Source organism: Zonotrichia albicollis, chromosome 11, assembly GCF_047830755.1.
Source record: "Zonotrichia albicollis isolate bZonAlb1 chromosome 11, bZonAlb1.hap1, whole genome shotgun sequence".
Classification (NCBI taxonomy): Eukaryota; Metazoa; Chordata; class Aves; order Passeriformes; family Passerellidae; genus Zonotrichia; species Zonotrichia albicollis.
Window position 1 is genome coordinate 6,645,643 of NC_133829.1, and position 24,805 is coordinate 6,670,447.

At 44.1% G+C, this 24,805-nt stretch overlaps 1 protein-coding gene across 18 annotated transcripts in view; it reads left to right on the top strand.

Moving 5' to 3' along the window:
* Nucleotides 1–24,805, top strand: part of AKAP13 (A-kinase anchoring protein 13) — a 208,791-nt gene that overhangs the window by 177,036 nt on the left and 6,950 nt on the right. For 13 of the 18 annotated variants that reach the window (XM_026791323.2, XM_074549214.1, XM_026791322.2 and 10 more), the window contains 20 exons: nt 3,461–3,632; nt 6,768–6,835; nt 7,303–7,369; nt 8,540–8,675; nt 9,617–9,729; nt 10,287–10,433; nt 10,980–11,230; nt 11,854–11,979; nt 12,085–12,202; nt 12,716–12,964; nt 15,117–15,193; nt 16,507–16,688; nt 16,770–16,852; nt 17,176–17,355; nt 18,081–18,245; nt 19,338–19,406; nt 20,296–20,366; nt 20,859–20,903; nt 22,029–22,079; nt 22,863–23,312. In XM_026791323.2, coding sequence (XP_026647124.2) covers nt 3,461–3,632; nt 6,768–6,835; nt 7,303–7,369; nt 8,540–8,675; nt 9,617–9,729; nt 10,287–10,433; nt 10,980–11,230; nt 11,854–11,979; nt 12,085–12,202; nt 12,716–12,964; nt 15,117–15,193; nt 16,507–16,688; nt 16,770–16,852; nt 17,176–17,355; nt 18,081–18,245; nt 19,338–19,406; nt 20,296–20,366; nt 20,859–20,903; nt 22,029–22,079; nt 22,863–23,312 — 2,820 coding nt within the window. The remainder of the gene's footprint in view (nt 1–3,460; nt 3,633–6,767; nt 6,836–7,302; nt 7,370–8,539; nt 8,676–9,616; nt 9,730–10,286; nt 10,434–10,979; nt 11,231–11,853; nt 11,980–12,084; nt 12,203–12,715; nt 12,965–15,116; nt 15,194–16,506; nt 16,689–16,769; nt 16,853–17,175; nt 17,356–18,080; nt 18,246–19,337; nt 19,407–20,295; nt 20,367–20,858; nt 20,904–22,028; nt 22,080–22,862; nt 23,313–24,805) is intronic. The other 5 variants (XM_026791326.2, XM_074549216.1, XM_026791332.2 and 2 more) reach the window with 3 other exon arrangements.

Sequence of the window (24,805 nt, forward strand, 5' to 3'; positions counted from 1 at the left end):
AGTGCAGTTTGATTTCACTAATTTCATGATTGTATCTGAAAATGTTGATAAAGAGTTGCTCCAAAATCCCAGCCCTAACAGACACTACAAAAAGTGCAGCTCATATCAACTCTCATACTTTTATTAAGTAAAAGACAAAATATCATTCAAGTTACAATTTCTTGTCTGCTCATGGTGGAATGTTTGCATTATGTACATTTTTAAGGCTCCACCAGTACATTTAAATAATTTGACCAAAAAATTCGTTGGAACACTGATTTCTCAGAAACATTATAAATGAGAAAAACCTGTAAGAGTTAAACAGAAGCTACAAAAGAAACCTTGAAAGGAGAACTTTGACACAGGAAGTTGGTTTCTGGGCTGCCGGGAGGGTGGGAGGCTTCAATGTCTTTCCAGCTTGGTTTAACTTATCTCCTGACCTTCAGAAATGCAGTTTTCTCAGATGAAATTGAGTAGAATAAAGCACATCTGAGTCTTTTGGAAAATAAAGAGAGTTATGTAAAAAAAAAAGTTTAAAAGAAAGGGGTATTTAGAGCACTAACTGGAGGGGATACTGATAGAAGTTGACATGAATTTACCCTTGCCTGGCATGTTATTTTGGGTTATCAGTGAATCTCTTGCCTTTAGCAGAGTGCCCCGATTCACATTTGCAAAGTCTTAAACATGCTCTATCTTTGTCAGTTCAGGAAAAAACCCTCTTTTTTTTTTTTTTCATTTTGGTCAAGACTTTCTGAGAAATTACAACAATTAGCATGAGTAATTTCTGGTTTTCGTTGCCTTGCACAGTAATAAGGCAGTGCTGTGCCAGCAGCAGCATTTCAGAGTGTATGGTAGGAGTTGCAAGTGTTTGAAAGGATTAAGAGACAGGGAATATATGTGACCTGCAGAGCAGGAGGAGCTCAAACACACAAAACCTCTCTGTCTGGGCAACTTCTGCAGTGCTTTGTTTGCTGAAGTACTACATAGCAACACTGAGGTATGTGAAAATTCACTTTATCTGTAGCCCAAACATCACAGAGTGTTTGATTTATTCTGCTCTACCTTTCAAAAAGGTGGTCTTATATTGACTCGTAAAACATTAATCACATCCTTTTCTACCTGTATGGGTGTGGTTTTTAGTTTTATATTTTTTTAGCAGTGGAAGCTAAGGTAGGGCAAGATGAAAGCAACACAAAATAGCTAAAATCATCTTTAAGGAAGTCAGCAATGGTCCTGCCCCTCCTCCTTTTTGCACAACTGCTCCTGTCCCTGGCCCTGCCGCAGCCTCCGGCATCGCCATGGGCTAGCGGGGAGCAGCTCCTGCTGCGGAGCAGCTCCTGCCCAGGGCAAGGATGTCCATAAAGTGGAATAGATTCTCAGAAGTACCTCAGATAACAGTGAAGCTGGTGGGCCTGAAGCACTGGGAGGTAAGAGCTGCGTGGTTCCTGGGGAGTGGGATCCTCTGCTGCAGTGGCTGCTCTGGCACATCGCTTCAGCCACGAAGCCGGGCTCCAAATCTCACTGGCAGCTCCAACAGCACAAATATAGTCTTGTTCCTACAATCCTTCTTTAAATAAAGTTCCAGTAACTGCTGCAGGAAAAAAGAAAAAGCTGAAAAAAATGTCATTGTGAGACTTTGTCCTTAAGAGGAGTGGCTGGCAACCCTTGTGTGGAGTTTGCTGTTTCCTTTTTGAAAGTGGTGCACCAATTTCCTGTTTTTCCTGAGGCTTTATATGAAATTAAAATTAGACTTCAGAATTGCTGGGCTTTGCAGTGAACTTCAGGTAGATTTAAATTATAGGATGGGAAATCTCCTTTCAGCATGAGAGTCAAAAGATTTGGCTTGAGCTTAGAGTGATCTTTTCTCCTGGAGCTTCACAAGGCTTGGAAGTAGAGCAAAACTCCAGGCATCAACTTGGTACCATCAGCCCAGACCTAAATTGCAGAGTTTAAGTTCCTGAACCCTCGCAGGCTGGATATGGTTAAAGATGGTCAGGTCAGTGGGTGGAAAATGGGGCTGTGGAGGTTCCTGTGGGGTGGTGTGAGCCAAGCTGATGGCTCAGAGGAGGCGGAGATGTGACGCAATGCAGACTTCTTTTCTGGCAGCTTTTCTGCTTCAGACAGGATTATTCCATATGGTAATACTCCTAGTTTTGCTTATTTGCAGAACAAAACAGTGTTTGGGGCCAGTTAATAGACTTTCTGTTTGACACTTTGCAGAGAGAGACTCAGGCACTGGCATTTTGCCTGGGATGTGGTGGGAGAGGAGTCCTTAGGCTGTTCCTGATGGTGTGAGTGTGTCATCCAGGGCTCAACAGTTTCCCTGCAGTGCCTGCAGAGCTCCATCCCTCTTTAAGCCACTTCATGGCAGTTGCTCACGTGGGCAGCTCTGCAGCTCCCTGATATTCAGGCTGGGACAGTAACAAATAACAAAGTGCAAAGATAACAAAATGAATAACAAAATGCAAAGATAAGCTGACACAAGCCTTTACCAGTTTCTGGTAAAGATTCTCCTTCAGATGCCAGGAAATCTGCAGCAACAGTCAAAAGTACAGACCTGGAGCTGACTCGGGTCATAAACATTTTGGGAGTTGGTACATGGAAAGACAAGGAGTTGTTGTAATTCAAATTCAGCATTTTTCTGTGGAGTTTCCTTTAAAATTTGTTTGGAAGAATTCCAAATTCATGAAAGGCTGCAGAGGAAAATGTTTCAGATTTTTAATATTTAGTATTTTCTTTCTAAAGTAGAGACAGAAAAGAAGCAAAAACTCTCCTCAAAGCTGGAGAAGCTGTCTGTGCTTGTCATCTTTCCAAAGCTGAGTAGCCTAGAGGTTCAGTCGTGGCCTGTGGAAGATGAGAGACTCTTTTATGGTGTTGCTGTTGTTCCCCAGCCTTTGTTTGGTGCCATAGGTCGAGAGTTTGTAGAAGATCCATTTGCCAAAAAGCTTCACAGAGTTACTTGGGGTTGCATGTAACTGTTGAAAAAGTTGCTAGTTGGAAGGAAAACAGAGGTGGAAATATTTTGGCAGTAAGGCTGTGGAGGCACTGAGGAAGAGCTTGTGTTCTCCATTAGAAATGCAGTTGAAAATCACGAGCCTTATGGTTTGGCCTTAAAAATTAGCTGTGTTGAAAGTCTGATACACACTGCACGTGGTATTTATATTTAACAAAATTTATTTAAAGTGCTGAAGAGGGGTAAAGTCATTAAGCCAAGCAAGTATGAAACAAAGGTAGAAGGAACTAAGTGCCTTCAGAACAGACTCGGTGTCGTGTGCAGTGGTGAGACACCTGTGTGAGTCAGTGGTATGTAAATCCACTTCCCCAGGGGCTTTTTTCAGGGAGAGCTGTGCAGACACATGGCCATTGTTCAGGTGCACCTCGATCGATACCCTCACTGTGCCGAAGGCAAACACTGAGCAATCTGTAACTGGGGGACAGACCTCTGCCAGTGACGAGGCTCTGGGTCACTCTGTCTCGGCAGGAAAAAGAGAAAGATAAAGAGAAGACTAAAGAGAAGGACAAAGATTCCAAGGAGAAGGAAAAAGATAAGAAGCTGTTGAATGGACATCTCTTCACTGCAACCTCTGTTGTAGCCCAAGCAACCTGTTACCACTGTATGAAGCCTTTCAATAAGGATTCGTACTACTGTGCAAGTAAGTCAGGGGGGGTTCCCCCCGTTCCTTTTATTCTTCATTGAATCTGGCATGGAAAATGCAAACCTTACACTTTATTTTCCTTTTGCTTGAGGATGTGAGGTGGGAGGAAGGCTTTGGAGGTAATGATTCATGGAGCGGTGTGTTGCCTTGTGGAAACTGGACTGAAATGAGTCGTGGCTGCATGGAGGTGTCCTAAAAACCTCTTTCCTAAGCCTGAGCTCGGCCATCACACAGGCCATGGGGTTTTCTACCCCTTGTTGGGCTCTACCAGTCAGGAGAACGTTGCTTATTTCAGCTGCATGTAGTGGCTTGGAGCTGAGGTCCTTTGATAAGATGGACAAAGGACAGGGACAGCAGGCTTGGCTCATGGCTTCTTTGTGCAATGGGGGAAAAAAAGTCCCTCCTGTATGTGGTGTATTGCTTTAGTTCTCTGAAATACTGCTTCAGTGAGCCCACAGTGGGAACCACATGGTACGAAAAGGAAATGCTGACCCTCTGCTCCCTTTGAAAAAGAAATTGCATCACAGGTCAAATGACAGGTACCTGTGTGCATGTGAAGAACGTGCAGCACAGGACAGGCAGAGTGGGAACCTCACTGAGGGTTTCTCATAGGTTAGGGATTTTGTTCTCATTTCTTATCAGACAGTTTCCCCTGCCTGCAGCTCGATAAGGTCAGTGGTTTTTGTGTGGTCAACACCACAATGCTGCTTCATGCAGCAACCCAAAGCTATAGAACATGCAGACAAAACCTATTTTTTCCCCACTATAGCTCAGTGAAAAAGGCTTTCCTCTCCTCAGTATTAGTAGTTTTTTACTCCACTAGTTTAGAAATGAGTCAAAGCGAGTGCGGGAGCTGCTCCCAGGCTGGAGCCTTCCGTTGCTGCTGGTGGATGTGAGCAGGAGGAGGAACAGCCAGCTGAATCCCAAATGGCGCTTCTGAGTTTCCTGGAAGAGATTTCAGCAGAGTTGTTTGTCTGAGACACACTCTGTGTCAGCCTGATGGGAAATGTAAAACATCAACAATTACAAACTCTCAAATGCATCCTCTCCCTTTCCCCTCTTGACTTTGTTAACAGCTCCTGAAGCCGCGTAGAACACCAGATATATCCCAGTTTAATGCTCTATATGCTAATGAGATAAAATAACCCAGCAGTATTGCATGTTTTAGCACAGATGTTCTTTCCTTGTTTTCAAGACACAATGCAAAATTGTTTCATGTTTTCTGCATTGGCCAGGAAATAAATGTCATAAAAAAATGGTGAAGGCCTATGTTGAGAGCTCACATCAGTGAGTGGTTCCTTCTCTCATTGCATCTAAAAATCAGCCTCAGATGCTTTGGAAATGATGGATGAGCAGCAGCAGAGGCTCTGATCCTCCTGTGCTGATGTTGGCTGGTGCTACCACCACTGCTCTGTCTCACCTATGGATGACTTTTAATGCCTTTTAAAGCACTGGGTATTTTAAATCAATGTCTCAGCTTTTCAGTTATGCCCCCCCAGCTTCCTGAAACATCTACTCTATGCTGAAAGATTTTGCATGCTCTGAAACAAATGGGCAAGCAAAAGACCCTGATTTTTAGTAGCATTCTGCTTTGTCTTTTTTACTTTTTTTTTGATCAGTGATGCAGAAAATAAGGTTTTGGGGGTTGTAGTTATTAATACTAGTGACACACAGGAGTTAGAGGAACTTCTCTCTTGCTGAAGAGTTGAATTGGAGAAATAAAGTCCCTACAACCAGATTTTTTAACATGAAATAACATGAAAAATTCCTTTTTTTTGCCAAATGGTGCACACTAAAGAGCTGTCTTCAGGCTTTCAAGGCTTGAGTGTGAATTTCATGATTCTGAATTGTCTCACTGCCTCTGTTCATGCACCAGAGGAGCAGGTTCTGTTCCTCTTTCTTGTTTGGTCGTCAAGTTTACATCACTTGTGGGTTTTTGCAAGAGTTTTTCAGGTTGCTTTGTTCTGTCTTCTTGTACACAGGAAATTGTGAGACATTGTCAGAATAGCAGCACCCAATGACCTTACACTCATATCTGTCAAAATGTCAGAATTACTGGCTTTTGTTGAGTCATCCCAAATGTAAGAGATGCTACAAGTGTGAGCATATTTTGTCATTCTGGACATAGAATTTTTTCGTTTTTTCTACTTCAAGAAATAATTCAGAACTTCATACTTATTTGTAAAATACAGCTCATTATCTGTGTTAGTGTTGTCATGAATAAGTGGAAATGTTTTTTTCTAAGCTACTGAATCTCCTCTTGAGCTGTGATCTTTCATCTGCCAAAAGAGTTAAAGCCTGAAACCCATTTCTCAATTCTTATTGGAAAAAAAAAAAGGGAGTTTTAATCATCTTTAAAAATTTGATTCCCAGAAATCTGCTGGCAGAAGTCATGAGCAGATTCAGGGTATTCAAAAAAACAAAAAAGCAAACCAAAAAGCCAAGCCACTCAGCTTTTGCTGTGGCATACCTGCAGCAAATTTAAAGCATGATGGTCTTTGCATTGGTGAATGTGATGCTTTTGGACCAAAAGTTCAGTTTCCAGCAGGAAGTCCCAGCCTCAAGGATTCCTGACAGATGCTGCTCCTGTTACCTTTTCTGGTAACCCTGCAGTACAGCAGCACTTGGATTCTGTGCCATAGATCTTATCCATGGTGTCTAAATTTATGTAAATTAATTTCTCCATCCTCCTCCTGTCTTTTTGATCTCATAGCCTTGTCTTGATGAGAACAGTATTTATCTTTTCAGAGAAATACTGGCCCTACAATTGGTTCCTGTTTCTGTCTCCTGCTTGTGCTTTCCACTTTACTTTCAGAGGGATAATGCCATCAGGGTTTTTTTTTTTCCTTTTTTTTTCTTTAATCTAAGACCCCTGACAATTCAACCTTGCATTGATTCTTAAACAGAACTTCCTGTTAAATTATCTGAGGAAATGTTATTAACAAAATGCTAATTTTCCTGGAAAACAGCTTCTCTCTCAGCTAGTCATGCAAACCACAATGATGCCTAAAAGTTACAATTCTCAGTTGTGTAAGTTAACATTTCAGATTACAAACAGCAAAAACTGACCTATTTTCTGTGGGGTTTTGTTTAATTAATTGGGGTTTTTTTGGTTTTTTTTTTTTTTGACAGACTGTAATGCAATTGTTCATAAAGGCTGTAAGGAAAGTTTTGCTTCTTGTGCAAAGGTCAAAATGAAGGTAAGGGTTTTCACCTACTCTACAGAATATATATATATATATATGTATATAAAAAACACTTTCTGCTGCATGTCACAAAGTTTCCAGTTTGTTGTAAAGAACTTCAGCCCCAGTGCTGAAGCTTTCACATAATGAAAACTTAAATATACTGTTTATATGAGGAACACACAGATTTCATTGCTTGCCCCAAATGCAAGGAACCCGCTTCTCCAGGCTAAGCCATATTTGTGCAATTATGATTTCAGTTCTCTTCAGTATTGTCATCACTTTCACATTTTCATATTTGCTGCACATTTGTCCATCTGTTATTTTGCTCACTTCATTCAGAGAAAATAAAAATATATTTAAAAATACATGTACACTGAGAGGCTTCAGGAAAAAAAATAGCTTTTTTTGTTTTAGTTACATGTCACAACCTTCTGGGAGAAGGGATGAAGAAATTAAAGTGAATTTCATTTTTCTTTCAGCCACAGAGAGGGATGCTGCAGGCACATGATACCTCTTCATTACCCACAGTAACCATGAGAAACAAAAGTAAGATAATTTCTTTCCCTCTGCTTTGGGAGTGGTCTGTGTCTGCTGTTCTTAACTGTTCTGACAACTGATACTTGACATTATGAAAAATAAGGTTTTAACAGAGCAGGAATGAGAGCATCCTCTGGGCATGCTAAGCAATATTTGAGATTTCAGAAGTTGTACAGAAGTTGTACAGAATTCATCCCCTTCTGCAGTGTCTGTGTAGCTCTAAGGAAATGTAAAATCATCTTAGATTTAGAAAAATCACGTGTCGTAGCTTGCTGAATGCCTATACCTGTTAAGGCCACAAAATTTGGAAGATGCAGCCTGTGTCCATGGGTGTCTGACATGGGAAAGAATCCAGCTATGAATATTAAGTGGAGAGGATTTAAAACACAATTATCTTTTGTTTAAATAGTCTTGGGCTTTGAGATAGGCAAAAGAGAAATTATAATTTTGAGTAGGAGGAATACTGACAAACTGTTCCTGACTTTGCTGAGATAAACACTGCACTGCAGAGTGACCAACTGTCACCAAGGCTGAAGAATAGGTGTGAAATGGCCCAGACTGGTTTTGTTAGGGCCATGATTTGATAAGTTTAAGTTATAAGCTTTGATCAGACAAATGATAGCTTGTATAGAGCCACACTGTATAATACAGTTGTAATCACTGTGGTATTTATTATGAAGTTCAGAGGTGTTGCTCCAGATAGCAGAAATGCATCTGAAGAAGGAAGAATCTAGAATTAATATGAACAAATTATCTAGAGGTATGTGATGGTATAATGAAATCAGGATTATCATTTCTCTGTGGTACCTATTGATAAAAGAAACCCATCTCAAAGAGTTTGACATCAAGGTCAAAGGTTATATGACTGTGTGCCCAGGGAAATAAAAAGGCAACAGGGTGGATTGTGACATAGGGTTAATTATCAAAACAGTTAAATTCAGTCTCTGGAGTTGCAGATCCCACCTGGGTAATTCAAGCACAGTGCAGTGAGTTCTGCACAAGGGTCAATGGGCTTCCCTTCCTATGGCTGTTCCTAACTGCTGACACCCCTTGCGGGTGATTCTAGAAAGAAAAGGCAGTGAATTTCCGAGTGTGGATCCTTTTAAGTCGTCCCCATGCCAGTGAGCAGTGGTTAAGGTGTTTGCATGGGCCAACTGTTGTCCCTCCCTCCCATTGCAGGCTCGCAGCCCAAGGAGCGCCCGCGCTCCGCGATCCTCGCGCCCGACGAGAGCTCCGTCACCTCCAGCTTCTGCAACAGGAGATCGCAGCAGCCCTCTGCGCTCTCCAAAAGTGTCTCCATACAGAACATTGCAGGGTAAGGCTCCTCCCTGCACACCTGACCATAAGTGTGCGTGTTATCTGATGCTGCTGATGTAAAGACGGAATTTCAGTTTCACTAAAAATAAGTTCACGTGCTGTGACTTGCGTTAAAGGTACAAACAGGATCACAAACAGAGAAATAGCTATGTTCTGTATGATACCATCAGTTGTCTTCTGCACAATCTTATGTGAGTTAGTTTAGTCATGGCAGGAGTTCAGAGGCACAGCTGAGTTTGCCCGGCAGATTCAAGGCCACTTCCCAGGGATGCTCTGGGCTCCTAGGAAGGAATTCCTTTACCTTGGGCCAGATGCTGTGCAAGCACACATTTGCAGGTCAGGTATAATATTAACTTTTGTGTCCATAACAAGAGGGTGAAGGCACAGAGCTGCAGTCTTCCTGTTTTTAGACTGCATTATACATGATACATTACAAAAAACATAGAAGAAAATCTAATTTATGGTTCCTACCGTACTTGCATATTGAGCAGTTCTACATGTGGGGCAGGGACTGGCTTATTCTGGGCAATTTGGATGTCCTGGCTATTCATAGGGAATTTAATTTCAGTCCATTTTCTGATCTTTCCCAGGGCTAGTGATAAGGATTCTTGTAGAGCCTTTGGTGTGGTGTTTTTTCGCACTGTTTGCTCCAAGGGCAATGAGGATGGGACGTGACTGGAATGGAGTTGTCCCAACTATAAAAGCTCAGGAGTGGTTCTTTATGGAAAGCACCGTCACTCACAACTATAGCACTTACAGCTTCTCAAGCTCCAGTGGGTAGTTAGTAAACAACACATAAAAGCACATTTCTGTACATAACCGTGCAGTGCTAGCTTTGTTTTTCAATTCATATTTTAAATGCATTTATTCTGCTTATCTGAAAGTACATTTGGCTGGGTTTTTGTCATAAACAATATTGTGTGTTCTGTTTTTCTGCAGAGTTGGGAACGATGACAGCTTAATACACACTTGGAAATTCCTGTCGCAGTCAACAGACTCTTTACATAAAATCAGCCGGGTTAATGAATCCATGGAGTCACTGGTTGATGAAGGTAAGAGATCTCCATGGCATCTATAGGAGAAGGAAGGTCTCAGTTCTGCTTTCCAGAAATAGAAAATCCATTTTCAGCAATTGTCTTCTTTTATAATGGACAATTAAAGTGCATTTATTTTAATCTCAGAATATTAGTTTGATAAACTAAAACAAAGCCCCACATAGTAATTTCTTTAGCTCATTGAATTATGGAAAAACATTTAGAAGGTTTCAGTTACAGTTGAGTTACTTGGAATTTAGCTCAGGGACAAACATTTCCTCTTCTCTTGTGGTTTTTTATTTAACTGCAATGTCGTTTCACAGCAGATTAGGAATACATTATCTGAGCTAGAAATTGGTCCATGTGAAAATGGTGAACAGGAAACTAGGAAATAACCTTTAAAAGTGTTTTTCATAACTACTCTTTATGTGGTATATGATCATTTGTGTCAGTAAAGGAGAATGTGTGTGATGTCCGTGGTGTGACTGACAAAGCCTAAACGTAAATGATTAGGCAGGAATCTCAAATGAGACAAATTACCCACATTTTAATGGCACTTCTATTACTTTGTGAAGGTGCAGACATGAATGAAGGACAGCTCATGGGAGACCTGGAATTAGATTCCAAGCAGCTGGAGGCAGAGTCCTGGAGCCAAGCAGTGGACAGCAAGTTCCTACAGCAGCAACACAAGGATGTTGTGAAACGGCAAGATGTGATTTATGGTGAGACATCTTCACTTTTTACTCACTGTAAACAGTTCCCTGATAGGAACACTGCTTTGGTTTCCTCAAAAGCCAAACTTTAATTCTTGAAGCTCCTAGGAATGTAATTATTCTGTGAAAGGTGTCTTTCTGCATTTCACATATCCAGAAGCCATCAAAGCCCCAGAAATTGCCTCTCCTCATTTGTCGGTGTTGACTTTCAAACTGGGTTCTACAACAAGCAGCTAGCTACGAAGTCTTTTCCTGAGGGATTCAGGAGCCATCCTGTATGAAAAAAAGGGGATGTGTGGAGGCTGGCAGTGAGGTGTTAGGAAGGAGAAGATACCAGGGCTGAAGGTTGAGACCCCAGCAGCAACATCCAAAGCTCTCTGCTGGGATGCCTCTCCCCCTCTGTTTCTCTCACACATGAAACTATTGACTAATGTTACAATTCCTGGCATGAAATTTTTTTGACACAACTTAGAGAAGCCCAGTTATGGCAAAGCTTTCTAATGGCAGCTTTTCCTTGTGCTCTAATCCATGAACTCTTGTCCTCATCCCATGCAGAGCTAATGCAGACAGAAATGCACCACGTCCGCACCCTGAAGATCATGAATGATGTGTACAGTGCAGCCATGCTGAAGGAACTGCAGTTTGAGCAGCAAGCAGTGGACAAGCTCTTTCCCTGCCTGGAAAACTTGCTGCACATCCACAGTCAGTTTTTCCAGCGGATTCTGGAAAGGAAGAAGGAGTCACTGGCAGACAAAAGTGAAAAGAACTTTGTTATCAGGAGGATAGGTGACATCCTAGTGAATCAAGTAAGTGCTGGAAAATGTTTGCAGTTCTGAGAGCACAGCTGGAAGCCAGATGCTTTTCCTTCCCTCCTGTTTCTGCCTGTCAGATAAGCACAGCTGATGGCACCTTTACTTTTCACACATAAAAATCTCCACCTCTGCTTTTTGAAGCACTGTTTGCTCTTTCAGAGGAAGGTCTACTGTTGAAAATTAATTTACTTCATTTTGTGGGAAAGAGAAGCATTCACTGACAGGCACAAAACAGTTTGACCACAGACTGGAGTGTAGGCAGGAGCTCACAGCTAAATATGCCCAGTGTGTTTCTTGGCTGCATTACTGACCTGGTGTTTAACTCAGAATGGATCATTTTACTTTTCTTTATCCACAGTTTCTATCTTCTTTTTGTCTGTTTTGACTCTTTTTGTGGCTGGCTTTTAAGTCATGGGAGTAGAGTTGCAAATTTTGCTGTAGTGACTCAGTGAAGTCCCCAAATCAGCTCTTTACTCTCTAGAGATCTGCTTGCATGGTCGAGCATGCTTTGGACTAATTTGATTTCCCCAAGTTCTTCTGAGAGCCTGGCAGGCACTGCTGGGATGTCACCCCAGGAGTTGAGTGCAGGCTGGAGCTGAGTGTCCCTTTCTTTGCAGTTCTCTGGGGAGAACGCTGAGCGGATGAAGAAAACATACGGCAAATTCTGCGGGCACCACAACGAGGCTGTCAATTACTTCAAAGATCTTTACACCAAGGACAAGCGCTTTCAGGCATTTGTCAAGGTAGGACCTGGAAGGACAGATGTACCCAATGGAAAAGACATGTCCTTTCTGCACTCTGGGGGAGTGTTTTGCTGCAGAACTGAAATTTTCTTCTTTGTTCCTTAGAAAAAAATGAGCAGCTCCCTGGTGAGGCGCCTTGGGATTCCTGAATGTATCTTGTTGGTTACACAGAGAATCACAAAGTACCCGGTCCTTTTGCAAAGGATACTGCAGTACACCAAAGGTAGGGACCAGCTCCTCTATTCTAAGCACATATTTGTTTGTCCAGTGTGAAGTTTTAATCCTTTACAGCTGAAGCAGATTTTTTTACCAGCTAATCCAGTCCTTGTTGTCTCAAATCACTGCAAAGAGATAACTGAATTCAATACTTCCACTTAGGATTAGTTGTTTAGGACCTTGATTTAGTTGTTAAAAGTCTGTCTGTAGCTAATTATGGAGCAACATGCCTAGACTCCAAAGTCTCCTAGCTTGCTTTTTTAGGTATTAGCTAAAATATGTAGTTAATTTGTGCATTTCATCTCTACTGTCTTATATGCAAAGTGTATTGGAATATTCTCCAGTCTCAACCATGTATATGTAAAGGGTTTTGTGAAGCTCTCTTTAAGGGGGAAAAATGTCTCATTTAAGTATTAAAAGTTATAATGTGGGAACTTGGGAGAAGAGGAAGGAAGGAAGTAAAAGTGGGAAGTTAGATTGCACAAAGTCAAATCGAGATGTTTCTGTTTCTTTTTTAAAGAAAATGAAGTGGAGCATGAAGACTTGACTCAGTCGTTAAACCTTGTTAAAGATGTGATTGCTGCAGTCAACAGCAAAGTCAGCAAGTATGAAAAGAAAAAGCGTCTTGGGGAGATTTACAACCGGACGGACAGCAAGTCCATCATGAGGATGAAGAGTGGCCAGATGTTTGCAAGAGAGGACTTGACGCATCGGAAACTCATCCGAGATGGGCCTGTTTCACTAAAGAACTCAGCTGGCCGGTTAAAAGGTAAGACTCTCCTGCCTTCTGCTGAGGAAGGATGCAGCTCACCCTCTCTGGATGTAAGATTAATCCTCAGACTGGTGCCTCCACCCTTGATTTATTCTTCTGCCTTGATAGATTGTGACACCAGCTTTCCCCTGCTGTACCCCCACTCCCCATTGCATTTCCAATTCCTCGTGTGTGTTCTGGGGTGGTAGAGAGCTGCTTTTCCTCCTGGTGACTGCGTGCCTGCTGAGGGCCCGGGTGGCAGTGACACCTCAGTGTGTCACTGACTTGCTGAGGGATGCTCTGGGCCAGGAGGACACGATGGGGCTGCAGTTGCCCAAAGCATGGAGTCAGATCTCCATGCCTGTGCCACGGTTCCAGGAGTTGTGCTGGCTAAATCTGGAACCCAGCCTCAACTTTCTGGGCCTTTCCTTCCCTCTGAGGGCTGTGGCATGTCTGCAGCAGTACCATCCCAGTTGCACTGGGATCCACGGAGATGTCCCAGGGATTTGTTGCTCTTGAATCTCTTAAGCTGTTGACACAAACTGTTCAGGAGAGGCTATGGTGTCCCTGCAGCTGCCTCTTGTTGGGTCAGTGTTTTCTTGAGTTGCTTTTTGTTTGTTATCAGGTGGAAGTAGTTTTTTTAAGGTGCTGTGCACTGAAGTCCTCCAGTGAGTTAAAAGCTAAATCTCCCAAGGAAACTTTCATCTAGGACCACAGTAGCAGTAAGAGCAGACAGAGCTGTGCCTCAGGCCTGGCAGGAAGGCTGGGCTTCCCTTCCTCCCTGCAGCATAAGCTGATTAAATATGATCTGTGGGCATGAATGGGGCCTGTGCAGGGAGGTGATGATAACGTGGAATTCTGTATGGGGTATGATTTATTTTGAGGTTTTGGCAGCAGGAAGTTTACAGATGATTTCTAGGCACCCGAGACTGCTACTGCCTTCAGATGGTGGATGAAGCAAGTTCTGCTGCTGTTGTGAAATCGTGATAAGCACAGGCTCCATTTGCATTTCTTAATCATAGAAATGCACAAACATGTCTGTAGTGCAGACTCCCAGGGAAGGCAGGTTCTGCAGGCAGGCTGCAGAAAAAGGGAGAGAGTAGATCGTTCATATCTTCAGGTTATTTTGTGGTATTTGAAATGCAGCACCAAAAATTATAGGAAGAACTTTTGTTTAAGAGTTTTAGCATTTCCACTCTTGCAAAGTGCATGGAACAGAGAAAAAGGCAGTCAAATGCCACCTTCTGCAAATCTCCCAGAGCCTGGATTTAGTTTTGCAGCTTTGCTTAAAGTTTAGTAGTTCTTTTATCTGGAATGGATTCTGTCTTCCCAAAACAGACTGGAAGGATTTACCCATGGGATGATTTAAGTTTCTGGTTTGCTTCCTCTCTGTCACAAGATTTCCCAAGTACATTACACAAAACCTCTTTGTACTGAGGGGTCTGGGTGGGGCATTACACTGGGTAGTTGCTGTGCAGCTTTATGATATGTTATTAGGAGACTTGGAAGGCTCTACGTGTACTCTGGGAAAAGACTGATTTAAAACCCTCTGTTGGCTTGAGGTTGTGTTTCCTTCTCCCGTGAAAGAAAGCCAGGTCCTGTGTCTCATGCAGGCTCCCCTCAGAGCTGTGTTTGTCTGAGAGCAGAATTACTGGTGGCTCCTGAAGTCAGTATTTCCTGGGAAAGAAACTGCAGCTGACAAATGTTGTTATTGCACGATAATTTACACCCTGCAAACCACTCATCAAGAGAACCGTAAAATCCAAAACTTCCCGTGCAGATATTTCGCTTGAGGGCTGAAATATTGATTGTTTGAGAAAACAGAGCTTCTATTGAATAAATGTTTCTGGCTTTCACTGTTATGCCCATGTCTTAACTGGTAGTGAGCATGTGGCTGGAGAGGAGCACCCCTGCTCCCATGGGTGAGAGCAAATCCTGCAGGATGCCCTGGTGCTGATGTGTCCTGCTTCATGCAAAGCTGGTTCAGAGCTAACCTGATCTGGCACCTCCAGGAACTGCCCTTGCTCCTTCTGCCAGCTGGGAGGTTGCTCTTGCTTTCAGGATTTGCAGAACCAGCCCTGCTGCTCACCAGCACTGGTGTTATTGCAAGAAATCTTTTCTGGGGTGAATTGTGTGGTTATACTGCAGTGGTGTGCTTCTTCTTTTGCAGAAGTCCAGGCTGTTCTCCTCTCTGACATGCTCGTGTTCCTTCAGGAGAAGGACCAGAAGTATGTCTTTGCCTCACTGGTAAGGCTTCAGCCCTTTTTTCCTCCTTACTTTTCTGTGTGAGAGACCCATAATGTTGTGTTGTGCAGCAAAGCCAGCAATTGCCTGCTAAACAACCTAATTTTCTTGCTCAGAACATTTTTGTTTGCTGAGCAGACTCCATTCTTTTTGATGGGAAAACACGTCCTCATGCCCCACCTCCCCTTCCTGCTGTGCCTTGGCACAGCTGTTAATTGGCCTTGAAAACCTGCCTGTCACTGAAAACACTTGTGCTTTGCAGTTTGTGCACACTGGAGCAGTGACTGGGCTGGGAGAGAGTGAGGGGATAATGCAAACTTTGTAAAAATGAACCTCAGCTGGAAGAAATGTCCAAGTGCATTGTGAGCTGCTGCAGGGGGCAGTGAGGTGAAATGCCAGGGCAGTAACTTCAACACAACAGCTTGAAAATAAATGAGAAATAGATTTGTAATGTGCAGGAGCAAAAACATTAGGTTTGAGGGCAGGCCCCCAAAAAGGGCTGGGCACATTGACCTGCTAAAGAAAACCTGGTGCCTGATGGAGTCTGCTGGGCTGTACCTTCCAGGCATGGTCTAGACTGGCTAAACCCTGTGACCTTTCTACTCTTTGAGCATTTTGAAAGCTGATAATTTGTTATTCCAGTTCCACCAACCCTCTGCATGGGCTCAGTGCCCTACACAGGAGAAGCTGGTTTGCATCAAGTCCTGCTGGTGAACGAGATCACCCCAGCTGCAGCGTGTGGTACAATGCACAAAGGGGCTGGCTCCTGTGCAGATGACACAGCAGGCTGATGACACAGAGACCTAGCACACGGTGAACACCACCTCACACACAGGTTCTGACACAGCAGTCAGCTGTGAGCGTCTGAGAGCAGCAGGGGTTTTGTGGGATTTGGAAACAAGACTTTATCCTGGAGAGAGATGGTGAAGACACTGTGTGTGAAGCAGGCTAGCAAGCTGCACCAAGTGTAAGGAGCTGTGATATTGATGACAGGAAGAGTGTGGTCAGTAGAAAATGAGATCAGAGCAAAATATGGTACAGTGTACAAAACCACAAAGTCAATTTAAAATTAATTCTTTCTTGAAATGAAATGAAGTAAAATTGCTTTTCCTGCATAACTCCTGGAGGAAAGCAAGCCCATCCCTTTTGTTTGACCCCATTTAAATGATTTTGTTTTTTAAATAACCAGTATGTTCAGAAAATGTTTGCAAAGCTGAGAGATGTAGCACTATGGTTTATTGAGACCTTTTCAACGCTAGTTTGAATCTGGGAGCTAGCTCTGGTCCCCTTCCTCACCCATTTCTTTCCATCTGAAGGACCAGAGATCCACTGTGATCTCTCTGAAGAAGCTGATTGTACGAGAAGTGGCTCATGAAGAGAAGGGTTTGTTCCTGATCAGCATGGTTGGGAAGGATCCTGAGATGGTGGAAGTCCATGCCAGCTCCAAGGAAGAGCGCAACGGCTGGATACAGATCATTCAGGACACAATGCACACCATGTAAGGCATTCAGCCATTCTTGTGGGGCAGGGGGTACACTGGGTGTGTTCCTGTAGTAATTGAGCTGTGTCTCCTGTCCAGGGATAGAGATGAAGATGAAGGAGTCCCTTGTGAGTCTGAGGTTGAGAAGAAATTGTCCGATGCGAAAGTGAGAGGACTGAAAGGTAAAATCTGCCTGGAACAGAGCTGGGGGGCCACTGTGGAAAAATGTATGGGAGTTTCTTGGATTAGGTTTTGTGGTTGAAGTGTGACTTTTTTCAATCCTGCATCCAGCAAATAACTGCAGTCCTGGTTTGCAGATTGCCTTCCTTGCATTATTTATTTTCCGAGCCTGCTGTGCCAGATTGCCCAGGGCACTGTCGGGCTGCCAAGTCCAGCACGTATTGTCATGCTCCACTAGATGGGGCCAATATCTCAGGAATAGCTCAGGTTTCCTTGCCAAAGCTTTTATTTTGTCTTCATCTCTGTTTTCTGTTCACCCCCACAGAACAACTTCAGCAGAAGGACAAACAGATCCTGCTCTTGCTGGAGGAGAAGACGAAGATCTTCCAGGACATGGCAGACTGTTCTGTGCAGGAGGAGACACAAGGCTCCAGGCAGCTCTTCAGAGCCTGCACAGAAGAGGCTCCAAAAGGAGAGGAAATCATGAAATCAGCAATAAATGAAGGTGAGCCAGTCACGTGGCATGTAAATTATACTAACCAACTATAATTGGTTACTATCAGTGAAGGCATCATTTCTCAAGCACCAGTTTTGGAGGGAACATCTTCTCTTTGTCAGAATAACAAGATAAGGACAAACTCCTCCTCATGGTATTGTCTCAGGGACAGATCATGAGGATGAGGAAAGGAAGCAGGTATTGCAGAGGTGTTGAAAGAGGGCAGGGAAGTCAGCACAAATAAAACCATGCATTGAACCTGCTTTGGGGTCAGGAGCAGCATGGGATTTATCCTTGGCTGAAATTTCAACCATCCAGGCTTTTGCTATTCTTCAGTCTCAGCAAGATGTGAGGGTGGGGTTGGGTTCCAGCAGGAGCTTGTGATGCCTGCAAGGGACAAGCAGTTCTGTTGACAAGGGCAAGGGTAGGTGGAAACTCAGGCTACTTTCCAGTATGATCTTTGGAGAGGCTAAAATTATTAAATGCTGTTGTCAGAGAACACTGAGGTTGCCTGAAGAAAGAGAGGGAGGTGTAAGGTTTTTGCAGAGCTCCAAGAGTTGGAGTTAGTGGTCAGACTGAGTTTTTGCAGGGGCAATGTGTACTGTTCACATCATTGTCACAGAAACCGAGATTCTTTGTACACCACATAATTTCTGGCATGAGCTGAGGCAGGGATGAAAATAGCTCAGAAACCTGAGGTGGGCTTTGTTAAAGACATTGCTGCTTTTTATCAGTTGAAGTGCTGCAACACCTGGTGAGCAGGAGCCTGGGCACTGCCCTTGGACAGCAGGTCAGCAGCACTGCCATGGACCAGGAGGGAGGAGTTGGCCCCATCTCACTCCCTAGAAGGGCAGAAACTTTTGGAGGATTTGACAGTCATCAGATGAACGCCTCCAAGGGTGAGTAGTTCTGTGTGTGCTCATCAGAATTTGTTAATAACACACGTCATCATATCCTCTTGCTTCAGAAGGACTTCAGCTGGTGGTTTGGGTTTCACAACTCCTCTCCAACAATAGGTGACAGATTAAATCACAGATTAGAAAAGAAAGCTTATGTACAGGTAGATTGATGGTGGCTGAGAACCTGTGGCTATACAAGAGTTAAACATCTGAACTCTTCACTCCTCTCTGTGCTCTCTCCAAGTAATACTTGCTATTTTACTTACGTGCCACATGAAAGCATTTGGCTTCTCAATAAATTAGTTTCTTTATGTTATTATTGTAATATCTACAGGTCTGTTCTTTGTTCTTCATTTTTCTTCCCAGCAGGAGCCTGATGCTGTTGCATTTACAAATGGATGTGGATATTGCTGAATCAAACACCTTTTCCCCTGTCTCTGCTCTCTGTGCATTTATGTTCCACCTACATCTGCATGTATTATTCCTCCAATTAAGTCTCTCCCAAAGAAATGCGTGACTACTTATTTCAGCTGCATACTTGGCTGCTTCCCAATGCCCTCTTTCTTTGCTCTAGTCATCAGAAACTTCCCTGTCCTCAAATTCCTTTCTCTGTGGTCTTACTCACACTCCCAATACAACCAGTTTTGCTGTGCTAGTGTCTGTCTCAGCGCTGGCATCGTTGGACCTCGTCTGACCTCCTGCATTAAAGGAGCAGTGTTAGCTCCAGACAGTCAGACATGAGAACTATGTAGAGGCTTTCCCAGTTCTCCTGGAGAGCCCAAAGGCCTTGTCATCATGATGACAAATATACTCACACTGGAGGGGTTTGTTGAGGGCTGTGCCTCTCTCTGTTGCAACAATGAATGGGACAACCTCAGGCTGTTGCCCAAAATCTTAAGTATTCTGTAGAAATACCCTCTAATTCTAATTCAGTAGTTGTAGGGTCTTGGGAGATTTTGGGAAAAGAATTCAGGGCCTATTTGTTCTGCCCAGGAGGTATGAAACCTGGCATTCTCTCCAGTTCTTGTGTTCACAACCTGTGAAACCTCGGGCAAGGCTTATAACCTGACTCCCCTTCGTTCTCCCCTCCAGCAAAGCAGAAGGGAGGAGTTTCCTCCTGCAGAGAGGTGGAAGGTCCCAGGACGTGGCGCAGGAGAGCAGGTCTGTTAGGAGGGCTGGAGGGTCAGCCTCTAACAGCAGAGCCAGCCTCGGGGGTGGGGGGAGGAGAGGGCCTTTACACAGCTGTGGTGTCCTTCACACTGCTGCAGATTCAGGTTTATGTAAAGTCTTTAAGAGTGGCAGAAGGAAAGTTGCCACTGCAGGTGTGGGTTTTCCCCATGGGTGCATCTCAGCTGGCAATGGGAGTACAATAGTCTTGGCAAGAGCTAGAGGATGGAAGGTCTGTGTGACTCCTTTTGAGCAGAAGGGCAGCACAGGGGGAGGGTCAGAGCCCTCGTGTCCCCACAGGTCAGCTCAGTCTTGCTCAGGAGCACTGATATGAGCCATCCAGGGGGAAGTTAGAAAGAGAAGCCCAGTGTCTCTTTGAAGATCCAGGTATCTGATAGCTAAGGTTAATGATAAATTGTTAGCATAGAATTACACAGGGTGTTGCACAGCAGTATCTGACCCAGATGTAAATTAACTTGCACAAGAGAGGCATTGAAACTATACCTGCAATAATATACCCTGATATGATTCTGTTATCATCCTCCATCTGCTCTTATGCTGCCTCATGTCTTCTCAGCAAGTATTCTGTGGTAGTAGACAGCAGTGCAGGGGCTAGACAGAGCACCATCTAATAGCTGAATTTATCAGCACATTCTATGAAACCAAAGTCAAGCCTAATCTAAATTCACATCCACTTTTGTTGGTAGTGCTGACGTGTTCCGTATATTTAGGGCTCAAATTCATTTAGTTAAAATGTCAAGAGCTCTGTGTCCGCTTTTGTGGAACACGTGAGTTTCCTGTATTAAATTCCTCAGACTTTAGCAAGTTCATCTCTGCCTTAAAATGTTGAATAACTGATGTCAGTGCTGGCTCCTTCCTTTAGGTGGAGCGAAAGATGAAGGCGATGATGCTCAGGACCTCCGGAGAACAGAGTCAGACAGCATTTTAAAGAAGGTATGCCTTGATTTGTGTGTCTGCCACCACTGAGCTCAGATTTCAGGAGTGACAGCTCTAGCCTTAAAAAAATGCCTGAAAATTTCTTGACAATTAGATACATCCTAATAAGTTAAAAATAAAATAAAATGTAAAATACTCAAAACCACTGACTTGAAAACCACTGCAATTCAGTTGTACTCCTTAATGGCACAGGTTGGCTACCATCTGTCTGCATTAAATTTGTTTAATTCTGCATTGTTATTGAAATTCTAAGGTCAGCTACAACCTTGCACCTTTTCTTTCTGGGGATCGATCCATCACATAACTGCAAAATAATACCTAATTAACATTTTATTCTAAATGATTCTAAATGGCCTAAAAACATGCATGAATTCTCCCAAAATGGAAGGTGGAGGGGAGTGTTTAATGGATGTGTCATTAGTTCAGCTTCAGAAGACATTTGCTATGATTTTTCATTGTCCTAATATTAAATTTGTGATCTTGTCATAGGGTGGAAATGCTAATTTGATGTTCATGCTGAAAAGGGATAACGAGGTAAGAATTGATTCCATTGCTCAGCTGTTCCCTTCATTTAAGTGGCTAGAGAATTTGTCTCAATAGGTGATAATGTAGAAGAAAACACATTTAATTTGCTGAAGCACATCTAGACTTTTAAATACATTAAGCTGAACCCACTGTGTCATTTATTTGTTTAACCTTGGATGTTTAGACAGAGAATTCACTGATTGTCATCTGCTTACCAGCAAGATGATATGTGCTGATTATAAGCAGCAAGGGTTAATTACCACCAGGATGCACAGGGCTGTATTTATTGTGCATCTGCAGACAGAGAGAGTTTAATTTTATGTTGCAGGTGCAGTGAATTGGGGCAATTAGGTTTCTATTCTCCCTTTGATACACATTCATAACTCCCAATTAGCATTAATGACAAAATGAGAAGCAGTTCTTAATACTGGCTATCACTCCACTACTGCAAATACTGAAGTGCTCTTTTTTCTTCTTGAAATTAATTGTAGGTTATGAGAGATTCAGAGAAATTTTTAGCTAGGCTAAATTTAGGGATAGAGCATAACTCCAGAGTTGCTTGCTCTGTATTCAGCAACACACCATTCATGAGGTGTTTGCATTTCTGTATTTTCAGAAAGCCTCCAAGAACACACCTTCTGCACTTGTGTTGCCTGCTGTAGTGCAGCTTTTCTGCCTGGTGGCAGTGGGTCTTGTATGGGTCAGCTGAGGGAGAAGGGTACAAATAGTCCACATCTATTTAAAGATTGATTTATTTTTTTCCTGAAATTTTTAAGTGAACTTCTGGGCTTCATCTCAATTATTCAGCTTGTTCTTGAGCAAGCTGATGTTATGGGAAATGGTTTGCAGAGGCAAACCAGGACTTCCCATGAGCTCAATGTTCCTTCTCCTGCTGCAGTGACAGCTAGGGAAGGGAGGAAGGTGATGCCAGGCACTTCTTGGAGATGTTCAAGGGATCTGTTGGTGTACTGGGGACTGATGCACTCATTGCAAGGGAAGAGTGAGGAAAAGCAGGGTGCAGAGTGATGGCTGTGCAGCTTGTCAGACCCACTGGTGGGACACAGCATGAGAAGGTGCTGTCCACATACCCAGCACCCAGTGAGATCTAACAGCAACGCTTCTGTTTTCTTGCAGCAGGTCCTCCAAACCATCACCAGCCTCCATAAGCTGCTCACTGCTTTGCAGGTAGGCTTAGCCCTTCATCCTGCTCCCACACACTGCTTGCCTGAGCTGCTTGTTGTGCTTTGCCCCTTGTGTCACAGCCCTGCATGGCTGGACACCCCACAACCAGCTTGCAGGCTCAGGGAATGAGCTGCTGCCCAAGGGAACCAGTACTGGCCTGAATTTGGGAAGCTGCTGAGGGAGCTGCTTTGCCAGTGTTTTGCAGAGATAATCAAAACTCCACAACTCTTGTGAAAGTTGTACAGCCAATATGTTTATTACAGCGCTGGACGCATGTGGAAATCATTCCCCTAAAATGACATGCATCCTTCTGGGGACTTCAGGTCCCTTTTTATCCCCCTCTCAAATACATATGCACACAATTTCACCATAGATTCATACATGTTCATTCTTACAAATTTTGCGTGACATTTGTCACTAGTTCTTCTTTATCAGAAAGAATTCCTAGGTCAGGCTGACCTGCTCTCACAGCAGTCTCTGTCTTTCTCTGTCACCTTCTGTCTCCCTCACCTTATCTCTGTCCTTCACTGAAGCAGTTTCCCTGAGCCTAGGTTCTGCAGTCAGGCTAAATAGCTATGTTTTCTAACCATAGAATCAATTTTAAAATGTGCATTTCACCTAAATCAAAATGGATTTCTACCCTGGAAAATTTCTACTCTGCTTCATTAGCATGCTCTGGTAACCAGGCAGCAGTGCTGGGCTGGGATCAGAAGAGGTTCACTGCAGCACCCTGGGGTTTTCAGGGATGGGAGAGGATGCTGCAGTGATCTCTGTCCCCTCTGCCAGGGCGTGGTGCTGCAGCAGGACACCTACATCGAGGACCAGAAGCTGGCTCTGAGTGAGAGGGCTCCGAGCCGAGGCTCCTCCCGGCCCACCTCGCTGCTGGAGCAGGAGAAGCAGCGCAGCCTGGAGAAGCAGCGCCAGGAGCTGGCCAACCTGAAGAAGCAGCAGACGCAGCACCAGGAGGAGAGGAGGAGGAGGGAGAAGGAGTGGGAAGTGCGTGAGAAGGAGCTGGCGGAGCGCGAGGCCGAGCTGGCGCAGCGCGAGGAGCAGCTGCAGAGACAGAGGCAGGAGCTGGAGCGCGAGCGGGAGGAGCTGCAGGTGAAGAAGGCGGCCTACCAGCTCGACCTGGAGAGGTTGCGCGCCGCCCAGAAGCAGCTGGAGAGGGAGAAGGTGCAGCTGAAGCAGGACGTGGAGAGATTTGCTCAGATGCGGCAGGAGCCTGACCACAACCAGGTAAATGATGCTGGCAGCCAGGCTCCTTGGGAAGCTAGGAACAGGGAGCTCCAGCCAACTCCTGGGTGAACTGCATGCTCCTCACAGCTGCCAGGTCTTTTGAGTAGAATCCTCCTAGAAATGGTGTTCCTATTAGAGGGAGGTTGCTGATGGTGAGGCATGCGGTGGTTGTGGGTAGTAGTTTTTGGAGTCCTCCTATTTTTTTGATATCTTGTTCACCATTTAGGCTGTGAATGATGGAGCCTTAGCATAGGAAGAGCGTGGCTTTGAGGAATGCATGGGTTAAGATGTGAAGGAAGGCTAGTTTGGGGAGGTTTAGTCCAGCAGTGTTTAAAACTGGCTTTTCCTTCACATAGGATGTGCAATGCTGCTGGTTTTGCACCTCTGGAGCTGCTGAGGCATTGCCAGTTTTGGTGTTTCATGGTGTATTGGGGGTGCCTGGCCAGTGAGCTCTGCCCACTTCCCTGTCTGTGTATTGGGGGATGGCAGACAGGAGGTGGCAGGCAGTCCCAGGGCGTTGACACTGCCTGATGTTGGCCTTCACCCAGGGGCTGAGCTCTGGGGAGCACTCAGTCCTTCACAGAAACACCCTGAGTGTTGTGGGTCACCTGCAGCCTCCAGCTGTCACAAAAACCACTTGTGAAGCTGATAACTCCAGGGCAAGTTCACATGCTGACATCCATCCCCAAAAGCATTCTCAATATCCAGCAAAGAGATGGCATTGCTGTGTCCTGAAAGACCAAGCACCTGCAGTCCAGTTGTGGCTCAGTGAACAAAGGTCCCCAGCTCTGCTGAAAGAGGCTTCTGGTGACTGACTGTTCACAAGCACAAAGAAAAACTCACACACAGATCCTGGTTTGGATCTGTGAGGTTTATTCCTTTACAACTGTGCAGCAGTCTGAGGAGAGCCAGCACCACTGGCAAAACATGGACTGAATTTAATCCTTGAGCCTGTTGATCATTTGTTTGCAAGTCACTAATTCTGACTGTAGTTTGCTTAGAGCTGTAGCAGAGCTAGTTTATAAATGTTGGATTGCAGAATGGGAATGATTTTCGATGCCTGAACGGCCTAATTGTGGAGCTGAGCAGTGGGCTCTGAAAAGCTCATCACCAAAGCAGGTCCTGCTCCCTCCCACCTGGCTCCTGATCAAGCCAGAAGTTTTCCAAGCAGCCAGTGAAGCTGTTCCAGCTCCAAGCACTTGCAGACAAGGGGCATGGGTGCTGTGAGAGAAGCTGAGAAGTAAAATGCCTGCAAGGCCTGAGAGATTTAGGAGAAGGAAGCACCTTCTCAAAGCAGGTATCTGACTGACATTGCAGAGCTATTAATAGAGTGTTCAGTCAAGCTTTGTTGGGCTTGTTTTGATCTTCTCTTTGAATGTGCAAGCTCAATTACATTCTGAGACAGCCGTTAGGGGAAAAAAAATCAGGAAAAATGCTTTTGCTTTCATCTTTTGCTTGGGAAGGCTTTCTTTGACACATGGGGCTGCTGTGCC